We start from the raw sequence: 21,251 nt of genomic DNA, 5'->3' as shown, positions 1-21,251 counted from the left end.
ATGCTTCCAGCACCTTGTTGAATCTATGCCACAAAGAATTGAGGCAGTTCTGAAGGCAAAAGGGGGTCCAACCCGTTACTAGCATGGGGTACCTAATAAAGTGGCCGGTGAGTGTAACTCATTTTGCTTCTTTTCTTTTTTAAAGTCATTTAACATGAATTTGTTTTCATGAAATAATCCCATCTGCTCCGTGTTTGGAAAAAGGATTTCTGTAACATTTATTTAGAGAACAGTGATGGGATCAGACTTTTTTTTAATAACAGTTTCATATTACTGATTACTTTATATCACTGTTTTTTTAGATCCACAAGGACAAATAATAATTCAACCACAATAATAGATATTCCAAAACTCAATTTTAAACAATTTCATATGTTTTATTCATATGAAGCAGGTAATTTATGAGAGATTAGGAACTATCTATAGCTATAATCAGCTGATGCAGAAGTATTTGCCCTTATAAAGTCTTACTGGTAGCTTGGTGGTCAGCTTATCCAGATTTTCCTCTTTTTTCAAGTGTTTATTAATTAATTACAGCTGTTAACCATCCTGTGGTGTCTAGCTCTTGTGAGAGTGAATTCCCCCATGGTGATTAAACATAATTAACAAGTTAATAACGTTCTGCCTGAAGCAACTTCTAGAAACAGAATAGTTCTGTGAATTTAAACATAAAGCTGAGATATCCCAGCCAGAACAAAGCACACTACTGCCTGCTGACTTGGATGTTATCGTTAATAGTCCATGAGTCAGACGCTGTTGCCTTTAATTATACTGCCTTTTATTTGCCATGCCTCTACTATGGCTACCAAACATATCTATTTCTGCCCAGGTTAAACTGTTTTTTTCACCCTCTTGGCAGCGGTTGCCTTTGTTGACCATGAAATTACACTGACCAGCTGGCTCATTTACTGTAAATACACAATGAGGTGCATTTGGTGCTTTGCACCATTCATGGTTAAATATGGAAGAGTAGTGAGATGAGCATGAGTTGGAGCCCTATGAGCACAGCTGTGATAAATTAACAAACTTATCTTGTTTTTGGGTGCATGGTTTAATACGGTAAATGGAAAGTATCTTTTGAGTTTGCCTGTTTTTGTCTTTTTGGCATTTTCAAACTTCTAGTATAGATCCCACACGATCTTTGATAAATTAAACCCCCTAAAATTAGCTTAAAACGTGAAACGTAAGCATTAGGCTCCATTTCACAGTAACAACTTTTTATAATGAGACCCATAAGTATGAATTCAGTGCTATATTTACTGTTACATGGGCTTGTAAAGTCCTAAGAGCACCTGAGTCTGTTTGGAAGCGGACCGAAACCACTTCAAATAGGGCGTCTCTTTTTATCCTTACCAGAGTTCACCTGAGTTCAGATAAATTAGTAAAACATATTGGGTCCATTTAAAGTGGATCAAACAATAAAGGGGTTAATGCACCTTAAATTGAGGTGTAGGCAGCTATAAAATGGCATCAAGTCTGAAGTCTCAGGACCGTACTGTAGTCTTCATGCAGCATTCCCAGGTTCAAATCCTCACCTGCAGCATGTCCTGACATCTCTTTCCACATTAATTCCTGTCTATTGTCAAATAAAGGACTTTCATTTAATATTAGTGACTTTTATTACAATTCACTAGTGCCACACAGACTGCTGAGAGGTACACTGCAAATGTGAATGACTGTCTTTGTGGAATGTGGAATGCAGCTGATATCTGACTTCCTCTCAAAATCAAAGTTTTTCCAGGAATATGATTTTTCTTTCAGCTACTTTTTGAGATCATTATTATTGAAGTACAGGGAAATCCTCAAAGATATATTATAGCAGTTATGTTTAGTAAAAAGAAACTCTCAGCAGCTTCCATTCCGTTTTCTAAGGCAGGGGTGTCAAAGTGGTTCCAGAAAGGGCCGTGTGGCTGCACACCAGACTCCAGTCACCTCATCAAGTCATCATGTTCAGATTGGACTCACTTGATGAGATGACTGGAGTCTGGGTTGCTATTGCTTTGTTGGAAAGAAAACCTGCAGCCACGTGACGTGGCCCTTTCTGGAACCACTTTGACATCCTTTTAAGGCGTTAACATGAAGCAGATGTATGATATATTCTGCATTAATGTCAGTATCGGCCACAGTTGGTCATTTTTAAGCATATTTTGAAAACTAGTCCAAGATAATAACTGATACTTGTTTTTGATGCGTCAGCTATTTTGGTTTCGGGTGTGTTTGTAAGTGGTGAATGGCCTGTACTTATGTAGTGCGTTTTCAAGTCAGGCGACTCGACCGAAGCGTCATTCACCCATTTATACACACACTGATGGTGGCAAGCTACATTGTAGCCAAAACTGCCCTGGGGCTCAATGACAGAACGAGGCTGAACTACACTGGCGCCACTGAAGCTCTGACCACAATCAGTGGACAATGCAGGTGTCCTGCCCAAGTACACAACGACACTGAAAGCCAGAGCTGGTGTAGGTACTAGATTGGGACCTCTGGTTGCAGGATAAACTCCTGCAACCGACACCACTGTCATTTGTGTGTGTCAGGATTGTGGGAGTTTAACTGAAACAATGTCAGTTTTTTTCTCAGATGCCTTTTGCTCCGTCTCACTTTTTATTGTACATATTTTTAAATTCTATCATGGTTATATGACAATACAAGCCCCATTATAACTTCAAATAAAACAATTTTAAAAAGATTCTTTTAAAAAAAGCATTAAATTTTATTTTTTTTAACACATTGATTAACAAGCAAGCTGATAACAAACACAAAAGAACAATGAAAGTTTTTTTTAAAGTGATTAAAAGCCTCAAGGATATTTCAACATCCTGATGCACTAAAATTGTTTTGTTTTGAATTTACTGCTGATGTTTGTATATAGCTGCGACATGCCTGGAGAAAAAAATACTCTCATAAAAACAATTATTTTTTACTGTTCTTTAAATAAGCTTGAGAATAATCAGATTCAATTGCAGCAGTTAATGATTTGTAGCAGGAGAAGGAATAAGTTGACAATGTCCAAGTAGAGGCTGAGGGCAGCATAGATGTACTCCTCAGGAGATATTTCGTACTTCCGGTGCTTCCCCCCCAGAATCAACTGAGTATCAAGCAGCAAGTACTGCAGAGAGACAGAGAAACAAATAACTGTACCACCCCTGACATCTGAAGGCAGCATGCTTTTTTATGATGAAAGAGAAAAGGACAGTTATTAGCTGGGCTCTAAAAACAAACACAGGCTTTTATTTTCCCAGAGATGCTACTGTGCATATAAACAACAGACATAGAAATTATTTTTCAGCGTGAGCGGTGCAGTTGAAAATAACTTGTGACTTGCTGTTGACAGCCTGTTCAGCTCTGCATGCAGGTTGCAGTTTGTTCCGCTAGCTGACGGATGGGTCACAACATTTGCTGTTAATGCCAAAAGCACTTAGGAGACGTAGCCGTACAAATGAAGCCCACTGCTGTTATCGAGTGCATAATTGAAATTAAAGGGCAGGGAGACGTGTGAGTTACATCAAGGACTGTGACAAACACTAGTGGCAGCATGCGTGGCCTGTGGGATCAAAGCTGAGCCACATGCATTTGCTTGACTTTAAAACTTCTTTGATGTCGCTTTCTTTCTCTTTTTTTTAAAGCATGTTTTCATATGATTTTTTTGATCCTGATTGCTGCAGACAAGCTCTTACTTTCACGGGGGTTTGAGTTTACTTACGAAAGAAAACAGCACAGTTCCCAGGTAGGCGTAGAAGATGTAGAGATACTGAAGAAAGAATCAGAGGTATAATAAGCAGAGATTTGATATGACAATGTCTTCTAATTATTAATTCCACAAATGAGTCTAACACATTTGAAATTCTATTTTAGATTTTTTTTTTCTGTTTCCTGGTGCTGTCTGGGAGACATCTTTTATTTTTGAACATTAAATTCTGAAATCTTTCTAAATGAAATCACCTCCACTCAGTTCCATGCAAAATAGTTTTTTATTTATGCTGATCTTCTTGCACGGCCTGACAGATTAAGTGGGCAGCAATGTCTTGGTTGTTCAGTTCATTCGGAAGATAAATTGAACAGTGCTTTAGAAGATCTTTTAAGCTTGTCTTGATGAAAGAAAAACCAACAATGGTCACAGAAATAGCTTGAATCTGACAAAAGTAATAATGTCAAAAAAGATATACTAAATTGAACAAATTAAAGTAAGACACTGCTTTTAAACTGTTGTTACTAATGTAACTTTAGGGTGTGTCCAGTAATTAGCATCACATGTATCTAAAATCTTGTAAACAGTCAGCGGGCCTATATACACTATGGTGCTACAGGGTAGTCACTGGGCTGTTTGGTGACATGGTGTGTACCACACTCAACATGGATAAAAGGGAGTGAAGAAAAAAAGTTCTAGACAACCATATTAATGGTAAAATCTATGAGACCATCTCCAAGTAGCTTTGTGTTCTTGTGACTACAGTTTCATATATTATTTAGAAATCTAAGGCCAACCTCCAAAGGGGAAAAACAGAGGACAATCAAAGAGACAGATTATATAAATCTTGATGACAGAACCCAGAAAAACTCCTAAAGAGATTAAAGTTGAAATTCATGCCCAAGGAACATCAAGGTCAGATCGCAACATTGCTTGAGCCCAAGTGGATTTAATGGGAGACAACCGAGGAGGAAACCATTGTTGGAAACAAATCATAAAAAAGCCAAACTATAATTTGCCAAACCCATGTTGGCAAGTCAAAATCTGCTGGGAGATTGGCCATTGGAGAGCTGGACATAAATTGAATCTTTTGCGTAGGTGCACCAGCACTATGTTCACAGATAGAAAAATAATGAACATTGTCCCTAATGTGAAACATGGACGAGGCTCTGCTCTGTTCTGGGGCTGCTTTGTTAAATCTGGTATCTAGATTATCAAGAGAGAAATGTGCTGCCCAGTTTAAGAAAGCTTGGCCTCTGTTGCACGTCATGGTTCTTGCAATGGGATAATGACCCAAAACACACACTTAACCCTATAATGCCAAATGTATCGTTTTTGATACATACAGTTTCTGAAATATTTTACATCTGACACCTTTTGCATAATTCAATGGTAAAAGCTTTGCTCAAAATCCTATTGTACACAATCAGATATACCTGATAACAGCCATTAAAAGACTACGGTACACAAAAAATAATCTTGACTTATCGCATAGTAATAAATTATTAATATCAAATATTTATTTCTGTTTTTTCTTTTTACATATTTTGTTAAAAGGGCAAATAAGGAATTCAAACCAAAAAAAAGTAATTTTCTGTTTTGTTTTATTCTTGGATCAGGCTTTAAAGGGTTAATAACACCCAAGAATGGCTAAGAGGAAAATATTTGACTATTCCGAATTGGCTTTCTATGACACAAAGCTTGTCTCATCCTCTTTTGGCATAAAATTCTCTCCAGAAGAGGTTCAAATCAGAGAGGCATTATTAATGGAAGGCCACGCAGGCCGCAGGAATCAGAACCTTCTGGCTGCCAAAACTTAAATGGGCCCATTGGTAACATGAAAAACAGACACTTCTGCAACTTTTTTCAGCCAGCAGCTGGAAGTGTTGAGCAGCTGTAATGATTTTAGTTTTCCTGCTACTACACTAAAATTCTAAGCTGTCCTAAAGCCTCTTTCCATCTCCCCTTTTCAAAGAGGAGATCAACAGAGGTTACAAGTCTGGCACAGTTGGGGGAAGCATGAAAAGCTAAACAACTTGGGTTTTTCATGATTATTGATCATGTGTTTACTGTTTTGTAAATCATGATAAAAAGAAGGTTATAGTGATATAACATTTGTCTGCCAAAATATGACCATGAGAGTGCTTTTAAACAGGTTTAGCTGCTAGATCAGGGGTGGGCTATTCCAGTTCCTGAGGGCCAGTATCCTGCACGTTTTACATCCAACCATCCAACACACCTGAAACAAACGGCTGAGTTACCTCCTCAGTATGCAGTCAGTTCCTCCCAAGTCCTCTCAATCAACTAATTACTTGGTTCAGGTGTGTTGAACCAAAGGCACATCTAAAAGATGAAAGATACCGGCCCTCAGGAACTGGAATTGCCCACCCTTGTGCTAGATCCATTATGTTAATTACCAAACCTAGCTAAAACAGCTAAAAGGGTTACATCCTCTGATGATAGGGAGACAATAAAAGTATATGGAGGATGTTCTTTTTCCAGGTGGATCATCTAAATAAATAAAAAAAATTTACCTCCTTGGATTTGCATTGTAAATTTGTTTGAATTTTATCTCAATCCACACTTTGATTTGTAGTTAAACAAACAGCCAGTTGGGTGTGTGTACACAGAACAATATGACAGTCTGAATATTATCTGATTAAATAACATATTTGCCGTCTGCACCTGGGTAGGCATTGAACATACAGTTAGTACATAACTAGTCTCATTGACAGTTACAGGAAACCTTTGATTGCAGTAGCAGTTAAATTAGCAGAAAAATTAAGAAGTATAAAACATTTCTAATTTTAAAGTTTATTCCCTAACATTTCTTAACTAAAAATATGCATAAATGCAGCATTGTTTACCTGTGATCGGATGATGGCACACATCATTAAGAAGGACAATAAGGAACAGGCAAACATCCACATGCACCCAGCTTTAGGGGTGAAGTCCCACTGATGAAAGAAAAGAAGGAAAGGCAAAAGGAAAAATTATCCTGTAAGCATCTCTCTCTCATAAAGAAAATACATAAAAAAATGCAAACTGTGCAAAGGAATGCCTTCATTTATCGTGAAGGCCATCTGCATTGCAGTGAAGCTAGGGGGCTCTGCAGAGAGTGAAATGACAAAGACATACTGGAGTTTCACATAAAAAGAACATCCTAATAGTTCTGGATATAATTGTCCAGAGCAATTAATCAACCCGGTGCAGCAGAGGCACAGAGGAGGAGAGTAGATATGGCCTTCTGGCCTGTGTGCCCTTTTCAAATGGACAGGAAAAAGATGGCGCTGTAGGAGAACACTGATCACCCGAGGAGCTATGAGCTGAACATGCGAGGTGGCCTGTTTGACATTTATGTTGCAGTGACAGAGATCATAAGGCTTCTTGCAGAGTGTGAACTGGAGAGCAAGAGGTGTTAGAACTGCACATTGAATGACCAGTTGTTAAACTTAAGTGGTTGTGACTGTGACCACTCCCTCTGCCAATATAGCCTGAACGGGGCGGTCACTTTTTACAACATAGTGTTTCTCCTCATTTAGATCTTCATTGTTTTATTCTAAACAGTAGCCGATAACATTTAAAGCACATTACAACCGACTTTTAGAGCCATAATTACAGACGTTCACATTTTTATTTCAAAAATTTGGAGCTCCTATTATAGAACATAAAATGCCAAAATGCATTTGGATGGAATCACTGGGCCTTTAAATATAATTAGAATGCAAATAATTCATACCCAAGCTATTATTTCTGTACTAAAGTCTTCATAATTACCTGTTTATTTGTTGTTTTTTTATTTGGCCAATGCCTGAACCAAGCTATAATTTTAATTACTTTTGAAAAAGTGTTAACCCCAGCTGCACAACATTGAATGCCCCAAATGGTGAGGCTTCTGCTCTTTAACCAAGTTACTATTCCTAGAAAGGGTGTTATAAATAGTAATAGCTATAATCCTTATTATCCAGTCAACAATACACTAGATTTATTGTTGACTGATTAGTCCACATTTCCACCAATACATGTAGTCAGTTGAAGTGTTTAGAAATAAACAAGTTTTACATAAAATCACTAAATATTTCTGCTCTGGTTTAAAGATGAAGCTACAGTATAAAGACTATATAACAGAGTATGAAAGGTTATGGGGTGTCTTTTCTTCCATTATGTCATGATCTTGTCACTTATCACTTCCTTAATTATTCATTCCATTGACCTGTCTAACTTTGCCAGGTTTCTTATCACTGCTCATCTGATCCACCTGTTCCTGCCTCTATTTAAAGAGCTTGCATCCAGTTATCAGTGCCAGATTATTCTCGTTCTCTCAAGCCAGTGGTGAGAGTGTTGTTAGAGTTTCTTTGTGTTTCTGATTTTCTGATCCTGACCTGTTCTGCCTCTCAACCACTGAGCCTGCCTGTTCTCATCTGACTTCAGTGATGAGAAGGTTTTTAGCCTACCTAAGTGTTTCTTATTACCTGATCCTGACCTGTTCTGCCTTTCAACCACTGAGCCTGTCTGTTCCCATCTAAATGGTTTGCCTTAGCTGGCTTCGGACTAATGCCTGTTCTCCGGGGCTGCAGCATCTGAGATATTCGTTGGCAGCCCACCAGCTGCATCCTACCTTCAGCTGACACAGGCTGAACCATTAAACCAGATAAATGCCCTGGCCGCTGCTACTCAGATCCGTGTTTTAATTAAACGCTTTTGAATGATCCCACTGTCAGCTGTGCCTTGAATACTGGGTCCAACGTTCTGAGTCCTGACCCATTTGACTTTATGTCATGCAAACAAAGTGACCCTAACTTGATTATGTATAAACCCTTTGGCCAATCCCCATCCCCATTATGGATCCACGTTATACTTTCATCCCTTCCTACTATTATATATCCATGTTCTAACCCATCACTGTATCTATCAGCTATACAGATAAGTATTTTGATGAGTTCTAAGGATAATAATAAAAGTATATGCATGTCATGTTTGACTTTCCTGTTTGTTATTCTGTAAATGTTATACTACAACCTATTAACATTTATTTGGATCTTTCGCACAGCCTTTAGAAATATGACATAATTAAGGACCCCTGACCAAAGATGAATGAAGCTGAATGAGCTCCTCCTTTCAAAGAGTGCAACAGAGGTAGATCACATGAAATTAGCTGAAATCACCAGAGGTCATAGTGGGCAGAAAATAACCCAGAGACAAGTAGAAAATGATTCAGAGTCATAACAAAAGGCTGAGTGGCAGACACCTTTGTTTAGTAAGAAATGGCAAACAGAATTGAAATGACCAGCACACCCACACATTTATTTCAAGATGTTTTCTAAATTCCAATTTATTGCGTAACGTTCAAGCCTTTAGCTACGAGACAGAAACAGAAGTGTCATTCAGTTGCTAAGGAAATAATAAGACTAGATTATTTGGGGAAATGTAGAACCAAATTAATGTGATTTTTTGAGGCCTCTGAATTCTTACTGCAGAAATGTGTATAATTAAATACTTCTTCCCAGAGTGAATAAATAATTATTAACATGTCTGAATTCTGATCCTATAATCAAGTCAAAAAACCTAAGTCTCAACAGCTTCTGAGCACAATAGAAACATACTATATACTGTATGCTTATATAAGCATAAGAAATCTACACTTAATTAGGTTTCCATCCTCGTCGCAACAAAGAAAACCCTTATGCAGCTATTTTTTATATTGTTTTTATACTTTCACACATTTTTTTTTAAATCAATACAGCTTTATTAAGATGGAAGTTTTTTAAAGTTGTAAAGTTCTTTTTTTTCTGGATTTTTGGACAGTCTATAGTTAAAGCTATGACTTTCTAAATAACTGCAGATTTACTGTAAAAACCTCAGCTTAGAGGACTTTAGCCGAGCCTCTCTGGCGGATGTGAGAAATTATTAGACTGACATAAACACTGATTTCAGCAATAATCATCGTTTTGCCCGGACAGCAATCCTATCGAAGCATTAAACCTCGGCTGGTGCTGAAGAGGAAACCTGGCCAACATGTTCCAGATGACTGCAACGGAAACACATCTCACAGTGCGGATAGTTATGAGAGAACGATAAGCTGCTGCAGTTTTTTAAATGTCACTTTTGGCTGTGCTGCAAACACAGGCCCAGACGGTGTGACTGATCTTACCTTTGACTGCATAGCAAACAGGCTGATGCCAAAAGTAACGAAAGCTGTCGCACCCACAGCCCACATAACTGCTTCGGCGTTGAAGTAGCTGCAGACAGAAATATCAAACAGAAGTTGCATGTTGGAAATGAACCTTTTTATGTAAGTAGTAAGTAGGCAGAGAGCATTAGCTGAACAGTAGGGGTCTTTCTCTATCAGATGGAATGTTAATTGAGTTCATAAATGTAATTTTTTCCCACCTTTATAATGTCACAAACCAAAGGAGAAATCCTTAATGTAAGGCTTACCTTCATAATCATTTTTGAACTGATACAACTTTAGCTGATTTTGCCAGATTTAACCCACAATTTCAGTGCTTTTTTCTCTGCAAGAACAACAGACTAATATGTACATAGAAATGATATGTAAGTAAACACATTTTAACAATTAAAAACAGCTTTCCATATTTAGAGATGATACTCTTTTTTTGCACACTCCACTTTGCAAAAGTCCATCAGCTCAGTCAGACTGAGTGGAGAACATTTTTAAACAGTTATGATGTCAGTTCAATGACAAAACAATCACTTACCATGAAAAGCATTAAGTTTAGTGTTGGTCCTGTCTAATCAGAGCATCCTTAATATCCATGGCTTGCTGTTTTTTTAAATTGGAACCAGAACCTACATTTTTTTTTTTTTTTTTGCCTCTCCTTTCATACAGGCTAAATTCATAGATTCTATAAAAGTTATGTCCAGGAAACATATTTCTCAAATTTATCTCAACTTAGCTCACCAAGAGTTCTTGGAGCTTTTCTTGGTAGTTTTTAGTTGAGCCGTACACTTTCTGATATAGAATAATTATTGATTGAAATTAGGAGAATTGTTTAGATATTTTTGTTCAGAACTGACCCAACGAAGACTTCTCCCCATGACCTGTCTTCTGTATCAGTACTGTTTTCTGAAAAACCTCTGAAGCTCTAAAGAACAATGGTATTTGAGATAAAACTCAACTATACCTTCTTAGTAAGTAAATATGTCCCTCTTTTTTTAATAAGTGATAGTATCAGACAAAATGGTTTTGAATGTAAATGCATGGAAATCTTTAAGAAGGTAAAAAAAAAAAAAAGTATTAGTTTCCCCTGCATATCCTTAGTGTTGGTTTACTCTATACAATCCAGAAAAAATGCATTGAAGTTTGTGATTGCAATGTGACAAAATGTGTACTTTTGAAGGCACTGTATCTTTAATTCTAGCAAAATTCTATAAATATGATAATTTCCCTAGATAAGAGATCATCACTCCTGGGCTGATATGTCTGACAGAATGACTTGTAGCTAAAAAAAAATAGATAGCAAACTGACTGTATACCAAAAAGAAAAACATCTCCACAGATTCTGGTTCAATCCCTCAATGCTTCTGATGTATTCCCAACCAGAAGCCCTGAAAATATGATTTTATAACTTTTTTTTTTTGGTAGTGTTATCTAGATCGATGCCTTCAAGCCTTGCATCAAGCATCAGATTTGGGCCAAATCGGATTATTAAAGTGCAAATGAATAAGAATCAGGTGGAGATTATCCTCCGAAACAAACACTCACGCTGCAACAGATCCAAGCATCAGGCCCTCTGCAACAGTCTGAGTTGGAAAGAGAAAGGGAGACACAAACACACAAAAAGAAAAAAAAAAAACATGAAACAGAGCGAGGATGGTGGTGTTTTAATTTGCTGCCTGGATGGTGGTGCTTCTACTCACAAACGTGCCCAGAGCTATAAAATTGAGGGGCACCCGGCGACGGATATTATCACAGCAGGCTAAAACCACAATGAGTACCAGCACCACTGACCTGTATAAGCATAATGTGTTTCATAAATATCAAATAAGAAGCTTATAAACAGACAAAGGCATTGGGCTAAATTCATAGTGTGGCTGTTTGGTTTTTACATGGTACATGGAAGTACTAAAACAATACTGTGTAACGTTTAGCTACCAGGGGTGCTAGACTTAAACTCAAAAGTTAAATGCCACTCTATTTGATAATACTCATGGTGTCTGCTGCCACTCTGCTACATAGGCTTCTCTGTTCTTATCGATTTTTCACAACTTTCTCATATTTTCACATAGATCACATATTTTCACATATCCATTACTGTAAAAATGTCCACAGCTGTACATTGATTTTTTATTTTCCAGATACATAGTATTTATATTATATAAGCATTGTACAGCACGGTATTTTATTTGTTGCTTTACTTAACTCTGTCACTTATTCTGTTATTTTTATACACTTTTCACACATTTTTGCTATAACACAAAGGGATTTCTATTCTATTCTATTCTATTCTATTCTATTCTATTCTATTCTATTCTATTCTATTCTATTCTATTCTATTTGCAGTATTCAGAAGCAGGCCATGTTTTGGAATCTGATAGCAGGCAACTTTGAACAACCAGATTAAAAAGTAATGGAGTTAGTTTTAAAAAAACACCAGCATTGACCCATCTATATTGAATCCTAAAATCAGGGACCAAAAAAAAGTCTGATCAGGTAACTGTCACATCAGTTTTGTTGCCAAATAGCAACTTTTATATTAACTAGCTCTAGGGTTTAATGGGAGCTCAGACTGCTTTGAAGTGGCTTTGTGGGCTGTATGACTCATTTAGTGACGGATCCAACCCTCTACAGTAACACAGGCGGATTTTTAAGAAGGGCAACTAGGCAAGATTATCTATACGCTCATTAAATGAGATTAGAAATATTTTAGATTAGGTTAATACTTGGGTTAAACACGACGCAGTGTAGCTTTAATGAAGATTACTCACTAGAAATGACAGGAGCAAAGGGTCAAAATGGTTACAGTGTTTTGGCTTACATCATAGTGTAGGAGAACCAGTAGTTGTTATAAATCCAAGTCTTCAGTGTGTTGCTGTCATGAAAAGCAGAAGAAAGAGAGGAAGGATTATTTAATATAGCCACTATTTATTTAATAGAAACACGGGAATTATTGCATGTAATAGTTATAGAGGACAGGACATTCCACAGGCAGAAGCTGAATGCCATGCCCAACGCTTTCCACTGCCTGTGTTACATAAAACACATATGGTTCCAACTAATGCAGTCTAAAACATAAACACTCTTCACTAAATCAGGATCTGTAATAAATTACTGCATCAAGCCACAGCCATTTTTAGCCCATATACAATCATTTATCTATAACTACAAATTAAAAATTATATTTTGATACATTTTGATAAATCACAAACTCTGGGTGAAAAGTGATGTACACAAGTTTCAGGTCTCATTTTGGGTCTACACAGGCTTGAAAAAAGGAGATATCAGGCAACAAAACATAAACAATGCCGATGAGGGTAAATACTTTATCGACCAGCGGTACCCATAGTGGGAATTCCCCAACTTCTACTTTTTCAGGTGTACTTTCATACACAGACAAGTCACATGTCAGGAGTTTGGATATTAAGGCTTGTGAAATGGCTTCAGAGAATTTAAGAGTCGGTGTCTCACCAGTAAATAAAGGTGCAGATAATCCCAACAGTACACAGCAACTGAATCATCAGGGTCAGGTAGACTTTCAGAATAAAACCTGTGGAATGTCAGGAAAAAAAAGGGATGGAGAAATATAGCAAGGAAAAACACCACAATTTAACACAACACAGAGAGTTTTCCAAAGAGAAGCATCATGGCAAATTTGATGTTGGTGCAGATTGCTTTTTTTGTTGTTGAAAAATTGCCCCAAATTAAAAAATATTCCTCCCAAAAAATTCCTAAGTTAATCAAACAGTTCTTGATAAGGAGTTTTAGTCTTAAGAGTGATTTAGTTAGCGGTTGGGAGTGACTGAAAGTAAGGTGATAAAAATGTTTATGTTAGTTGGCTCCATTGCTAGGTGTGACACTGAAGAAAAAACAAAAAGCCCTGGGAGTGATGGATGGAGTGAAAATAAAACAATCAAATATAAAAGACTGGCTTACAAAATGTGTGTCATGATGGTGAAACTTAGATAGAATAATAGATAATTAGATAGAGTAATAAATAATAGACAATACAATTGATGGTCACACAGTATCCAAATGTTTGAATACATGTTATTTACATCTTCACATTTAAATTTAACTGTTTGTTATGTGTTATGTAGTCATTTTACTTCCTCTATTTAGGTTTAATGGACACTCACCCGTAGGCCTATTACTGTTATTGCCTGCTTATAAAGCGGTTTGTTTGGGACAAATTGAGATAACTGAACCGGACAGAGGAACCGCGCCTGTTAGTGGCAAATCTCTGGGAGGAGAATAAAGGAGCTCTGAAAGGTATATTTGGTCCACTGGTATCACAGTATGAACAAAGAGTCAGACTTTGAAGCATATTGCCAAGCAGATTAATGCGTCATTCTCTCTGATTTCATCAGCCAGGAATGTCAGACAGAGTATGCTGCAATCAAAAATCAGAGAGGAGATCATGGCACCAAGAATTTCTAGATAACCATTTGGAATATGACTGCTGACAGGGTCATGTACATACTATAATATACATAATAGAGCTGTATGTTATTGTACTATATTTAGTCTAGAATGTATTTATATGTTTATCTTTTCTTTAACTTTTTCAATTACTCTTCAAATATTAGTGTTTGAAAACATTCTACATTCTGCTAATTTTTTTGCAATTTTTCACTTTTTACTTGTGATTATTCAAAAAAAAAAAAAAAAAAAAAATATATATATATATATATATATATATGTATATATATATATATATATATATATAAAAATACAAAAAACGAATTAATGAGTAAAGTGAACCGTTAAGGCTGGTGAAACTATTTGATATCCATCTAAGGAGATGATATCTTTAATCTTATCTCAATACTGACAGGAATAAAAGAGTTATAAAGCTTTACCTTTACCCCATGTGCATCAATTAAACAGGTCTCTGTTTCTGGTATCTTCTCTACTTTAGGTTCCCTGAAAGTCCTCCTCTCTATTCCTAACATTTTCTCAGATTATGAGCACTCTTACAGCAGCACTAAGTACTTTATATATCCTCTTCTAAGTCCCTGTGATGGCAATCAAAGTAAATGGTCTGAAATCTCACCCTACTGGCTCTGGTCGGAAAACCACATTTTCAAGTTTGTATGCCATTGACCCAGCGGGAGTCTTATTGTTCTGTTCTCGTTCTCTAAGTAAGATGAACACTGTTATGGGAGAGGTTTGCGATGGCACTTAATGTGGTGGACGCACAAACAGAGGATTAGTGCTAAGGGTTAATGCTTAGGGGCTGGTCGGCATCCGGCCACACTGTGCATTGCTATAGTGCTGTGGTGCAGGTTGAGATGAAATTAAACTTTTGCTACTTTCTTACATATACATTTGTACAACCAAAATAAATAACTACTGTATTTCACGGAGGATATCCCATTTTGGAATTCATCACGTCTTTTTCTTCTTCCAAACTGGTGATTTTTCTTTGGTTTATTCGCTGTTGCAGACTTGCTTTTTGAGGGCTGAAAGAGCTTCTCACTCTAACCACTTCTTTGTTCAGGATTGTCCTAATATGGCGGATCCTCTGCAGGAATGCACAAAAGGAAGGTTTGAGCTTAGAGTGAGTGTTTAGGGGTCAGTTTGGATCCGACATGTGGTTTTTGGATGTACTGTTGCTCCTGATAAAACCCCCCCCCCGAAAAAAAACAAACGTAAAACCGTTTCAGATCAGACATTGCTGTTATTGGACTTGTAACTACCACATCTACAGTACTAACTTCTGTTATTTGTAATGTTGTGAATATAGAGTGCTATGTTTTAACATGCCACTATCAAACATTGAGTGTCTGACTCACCCTATGAGAGCGGATGAAACATGGTTTACTTAGCGGGCAGAAATTAATTTAACTGAATTCTACATAAGTAACAAGTTGCTGTAAAAATGCTGCTGCACTAGCTTATATTAAACGATGGAAAAAACTACCCACTTCTCTTGACATTTGGTCATGATATGCATCTTCAGTGTTTACAACAGTGCTATTTTCAAAAGAGCCTCTACAGGGAGCACGACTCAAAACTTAATTGTTGTTGTTTTTACGACCTAAGATGCTTTTTTAAATACCTTTTATTTTAGCAATGCAAATTCTGTTTTCAGTAAAGCTGCTTCTAATCCAATCATCTAAAGACATTAGTGATGAATTGGGGGTAAAGAGAGCTGAGGGTACAAAAGGCACAGATCAAAGTGAATGGTTTTAGTTCAAGATATATATATAGTTATAGTTATCCACTTATAACCTTGAGCATAATAAAAACATGACTTTCTCTTTCTTTAGCCCTCACCTCTCCGTATTCCAGCGACACTGAAGGGGTTCTCCTCAGATTCCTGGGAATACACAGGTGGATCCTGACTGTAGTACTGGTTGCCTCCATATGGGGGTGGTTCCTGAGGAGGGACCATGTTGCCGTAGGAGGCAGGACGAGAGACGATCGCAATGTTCCCATTTCCAACCTATAAAGTCAGTCGGATGTTAACAGAAACATATTTGGACGTGCCATACAATACACAAACTGATGTCATGATATTGGTCATGACCTTGGCTTAATTACTCATTTCATTCACCTATCTAACTCCACCCAGTCATCAGTAGCAGATTATTCTCAAGCCAGTGGTGAGAGTGTTTTCAGTGTTACCTTAGTGTTACCACTGAGCATGTCTGTCCCCATCTGATCTGTTTGCCTGACCTGTCTGCTGACTCCTGCTGGATTCTGCCTGTTTGTTGAATTTGGAGCTGTTTCCTGTCACCGACCTGGATTTCCCTTCGTAACCTCTTTAGACATCTTATCTCCTGTTTCTGTACCCTGAGCACTTTTTCGCCACTGGCATTTCCCTCTGGATTATCCTGCCTTCTTCATCTGCGAGGATCTGATCTCCTGCTTGTATTCCATCCTCCAGGGCTACAGCATCTGGGACTCAATGAGCTTTGTCAGCCGTGTTTTGTTGTCATGCTGGCATCAACCACGTTCTCTGGGCACAGACTGAGCTATTAAACGAGGTTAGTGACTCACATACATAGTCTTGCCCCGCCGGATTTACGTGGTCACTAACCTGTGTTTCCTTTCTCTAGAGGTTCCTGCTTTATCTGCTGTTACTGCAGAGTTGTTTTTAAATAAACTCTCTTTTGAGTAATTGTACTGTTACTGTTAAGTAATCGTCTTCCTTGCCTTGAATACTGGGTCCTCTGTTCTGAGCCTTGACACTGTAACTTTTAAAGATCGGCAATTTTAGAGAAATGTTTTGCTAAGGGAAATATGATAAATTATTTTTTTGTATTTCTTAATGGTTCTTACCTGGATTAAATGTTTTATGAAAATGTCATAATACTGACTTTGTTATGTTTTATTGAGACATATATTTTTTAGTAAATTATACTTTAGAGTGTCTTGTTTTACGAGAAGACTTTAAGTATGCCAGTGTCACTAACCTCGTATGTCATCCCAGTGTAGGGATTTCTTTCATAGTTTGGAGGGCTGTAGGGATGAGGGTGACGTTCAAATCTCCCTGCAGTGTTGCCATTCGTCTGGTCCATTTCACTGAACATAACCGAATCTTTCCATCAACCTAAGCACAAAACTGACAAGAGAAGATATAATGCACATGGCAGCGAATTAAGGTGATAGCTGAGGCCCAGAGGCATCTTTTTGGAGAGTATCAGGGGTTTCATCAGTGATGTTAAACTGGCAAATGGGGCACTGTCAGCAGGGAACAAATAAATGGGTAATTACAAAATGATGCATTGCACAAACACACAGCCAGCCATGACTAACATCCATAATTATGGCCTTAAACCCCTTAACTTAATAGAGCTGTATGTATTTTTTATTGGCCAGATAGAATGTGGTTAATTGATCTCAAAGGATATCCAGCTGTCATTATGACAGACACGCACACATAAAAAGATTAGGCAAAAACAACTTACATTTCTGTTCTATGTGCAGAAAAGAAATAAAAAAACAACACTAACTTGTTCAAGATGGTATTTCTTTGTCAATCATTTAATAAGGTGATAAATACAGTGACAATGAAAAGCTGCGGTAAAAATAATATTGGCAAGAGAGCACATTGAAATATTTTAAAGCAAATAAATCCACTCTGATATAAAAACCAACATTAATTATCTTCATAACACGTAATTCATCTATTGCAGTTATAAAGAATTATCCATCAAATAAAATCATGTTCTGTTCCCTATTCAGGCATTACCAGTCGGATACATCTACTGTGAAGAGAAACCACAAGATCAGACATAAAGCTGACTTTGTTTTAGCTTGTGTCGAAAACTGTAAAGCAATTATTATTCCCTCCATCATAAGGCACAAAGAGCTCTTTATATATTTAAGGTCGGCAGAAAGGTGTTTAATTAAGGCTATTTATTGAAATAAGCTAATTACAACAGGAGTTCATTATGTTTCGCCTTACCTCTGCTGTGGAGACCATTTAGCAGCGGTTTCGCTTTAGGGCAAAGTCTACCTGCTATCAGCTGGTACCCACAGAGACTGGACTTTAGCTCCTCAGGGAATGGATGGGCCCAACATTAAACCTAACGGGATATTCAGATGAAGACAGCTGACACTGGGCCAGAATTAATTAAACCTTTCTTTTTTTTTTTCCTAACCAACACTGAATCACTTCGACCTTTAGAATAATTTCATTTGCATCACCTATGCCTGTTTTAATAAAGGTATGTTTTGAAATTCAATCTCCTTTAATAGGACACTGTAGGCCTGCTGTCTGAGATAAGTCTGTAACTTCCCTGCTTTCTAGCACAAACGGAAAGGAAAAAAGAACAATGACTGCCTTTGAAATCCTTTGAGTCCTCTGGCCTTCATGGTTAACCTTGGTTACCTATTGATAGCAGTCCGCCGGTGCAAACTATCCACCGACGAAGAGATGGATGTAAAATGTATGCTATCAGGCTTGTCTATTCTAAAGGATGTTAGCTGCTGGGTCACATCAGGAGGAAAGAAAAGCTAAAGACCTATTGAAAGCGCCAGAAATACATGAAATAATGTAGGTCAATACAGTCTTAGTGGTACTTCATGGAGAATTGCCACTAAAAGGGTTATATTGAGGAATCAATCCACGAATCAGAAGCAGCCAACCACGAACCTATTTTCTATAAAACTGTGTATTACAGTCGATTACACAGTTTAAAAGACATAAAGAAACAAATGTTCAAGGAAATATAACTAAATTACATTCACGTAAATCCCAAGCCTGAACACTGAGCAGCTCAGCTCATGATTTCACATTAAGAGGTGTGACAGACTCATATGAATTACTCTAAAATATCTTAACAATTAAATTGTGGATTTCAGAGCATTTTAGTGCCAAACTCAGAGTGTATGGTACAAAACAGAAAAGAAAAAAAGGATTCATTCCAGGTAATTTCACCCAGACTGTTAAGTTTATATTTATACAGCAAGTGAACACTTGGGGGCACTAGTCTCCTATGCTTCCTCTGTTAATTGCAGTCATTTGATTGTGGCTTTGGCCCTTCTCAGGCTGTCACCTCCCCACCCACCCAGCGAACAGCTCCAAATCCTCCAGAGAGCTCTCTTAAAACCCGGCTGCCTCTTCATCTTATCTGCCGGATCAAATCCTTCATTTCAGTCTCCAACGTGTGATATTTGTGCTCTTTTTAAAGTGTTTCCAAAATAAAAAAGAAAAACAGATCACATCATTTCCTGTGTTCACACAGTGATAAATAAATAAATAAGATAAAGCAAGAACAAAATAAAGACGTCATCTTTGAAGGCACAGATAGCGTTTTTCGCCTCAAACACAGGCTCTGGGCTCTGTTCACGGCTGATTGGTGTGTCAGTCAACACAGGCTGGATTTACAATGCCTGCTCAAATCTGATGAGCCTGCTCCCACCTCTGCATCAGATCTCGGCTGGATTTGAATGGGCGGCACAACAAACACAGTCACATTTGAGCAGGCAGTTGAAATCAAGCCTGTGTTGACATACCAATCAGCGTGAGGCCAAATTTAAAATGGATCAGATTGCTTCAGTGCCATACAAACCAGAGGAATGCGGGGCTTATGAAGCATAATATGTGATGAACTGAGAGATGGGGTTTGTTCTTCTATCAATCTGTCTGTCTACATATGAAAATATTGTGAAAGTTAAAAGAAAAGAAAGAAAGAGCAAAAGAAATACAGAGGTGTACCTTTAACGTCTGCTGACAGCTCCGTTTTGTCTGCTGAGATGCTCTCTGGGGCTTTTGGGACAGGCAGAGGGGAGAAGAAGAAGAAGAAGAGATGTAGCCATCATGAGAGTCTCTTTTTCTGATTTTGCTGCTGTGAATAACTGCTTTATGGCCAGCCTAGCCGCACAAGGATTTATTTGAAGAATTGAAACTGTGGTTTGTGTGGCCTCAGAGAGCTGTAGTGCAAGTCCGTGGATCCGTGCTACAACATGCGCCTTCATTTCTAATTTACAACCTTCTGGAGCTGCTAATGTAGAATTTCTCTGGGATGTATTGCTGATGAGGAAGTTCAGTGGAGGCTCACACGACACAGTGTGTTACTGTAAAATGATGTGGTATTCTGAACTGATTTACACCCTAATGTCATCTGCTCAAGTGCAAGGAAGGGTTTTTCGAGTTTAAATTTCTACAGTATGGCATGTATATTTGTCCAGTCTCTCTTACTCTGATGGTCTTAAATAAAATATAACTATGTCAAGAATGATCAGCTTATCTGTGCCAAGCAAAGAAAAGAAACCCCATATCATGATACCGCCACTTGTGTGTTTTGCCTTGGAGGCGCTATGGTCAGCATTGGTTTTCTACTATGTTTCGCATAAGGGTCAAAATGTGAAGCTTTTTCAAAATAACTTATTTAATTTGATTAATATTTCCTCTGCAGGAAAACTGCACACAAGACTTCTTATGGTTTCCTTAAAATAATTTTGTTTTTTCCACTGATGCCTTGTTTCCTCATGTTTTAAATCCTTATCTTCCCCCCTGTGTTTGAAAATTAACTTTTCTAACTTACCTTCTAACCCATCCTTCAATGGCTGCAGTGTCAGGCAACTGTCCAAACTGTGTTTCCTGGATGGGTGTTCTGGACATTTTTTTTTGTGCTTTATACAATGATAATAAAAGAAAATCAAATAAATTCAATTTAATCATCGGCGATCACTTGAAGTCAAGTACGACTGTCCTCCATCTTGGACTTTAGACTGTGTGAAAAAGCCAATCCTGGAGCCACATGTTACTGCAGTCTGGATATGGATGAGAAATTGTTGTGCCTTTGTGCTGGGTGCTCTTTCCTTGTCTGCTACACAATGGTGGAGTGCCTTCATGGACGGCTCCTCTCCGGGTCTTCGTAACGATTGCTTTTTCTTCCCAGTTCGTTTATTCATTATTTTTCTCTA

At 37.7% G+C, this 21,251-nt stretch overlaps 1 protein-coding gene across 1 annotated transcript; it reads right to left on the bottom strand.

Annotated features, from left to right (window-relative positions):
• Positions 1-2,859: 2,859 nt before the first annotated feature.
• On the bottom strand, positions 2,860-20,948 carry LOC107094113 (protein lifeguard 1-like). The gene is made up of 12 exons (XM_015389532.1): positions 20,870-20,948; positions 20,041-20,091; positions 17,291-17,439; positions 16,149-16,317; positions 13,338-13,416; positions 12,688-12,741; positions 11,570-11,660; positions 11,415-11,452; positions 9,840-9,927; positions 6,556-6,645; positions 3,704-3,751; positions 2,860-3,109 (listed from the first exon to the last, which is right to left on the bottom strand). The coding sequence occupies exons 3-12, from the start codon at positions 17,405-17,407 to the stop codon at positions 2,957-2,959; spliced, it is 927 nt and encodes a 308-aa protein (XP_015245018.1). The 5' UTR covers positions 17,408-17,439; positions 20,041-20,091; positions 20,870-20,948; the 3' UTR covers positions 2,860-2,956.
• Positions 20,949-21,251: the final 303 nt, after the last annotated feature.

The sequence above is a fragment of the Cyprinodon variegatus genome, unplaced genomic scaffold, assembly GCF_000732505.1.
Source record: "Cyprinodon variegatus isolate N-32 unplaced genomic scaffold, C_variegatus-1.0 Scaffold464, whole genome shotgun sequence".
NCBI lineage: Eukaryota > Metazoa > Chordata > Actinopteri > Cyprinodontiformes > Cyprinodontidae > Cyprinodon > Cyprinodon variegatus.
Note: the sequence above shows the minus strand (reverse complement) of the source record. Positions and strands in the feature narration are given on the sequence as shown.

Excerpts from the sequence above, each read along its gene's own strand:
- LOC107094113 (XM_015389532.1), bottom strand. The coding sequence starts at position 17,407 with ATGTTCAGTGAAATGGACCAGACGAATGGCAACACTGCAGGGAGATTT. Across the intron at positions 16,318-17,290 it reads ACACTGGGATGACATACGAG|GTTGGAAATGGGAACATTGC; the intron begins GTTAGTGACACT and ends CTGACTTTATAG. Across the intron at positions 9,928-11,414 it reads ATGCTTGGATCTGTTGCAGC|CTACTTCAACGCCGAAGCAG; the intron begins GTGAGTGTTTGT and ends TTCTGTCTGCAG.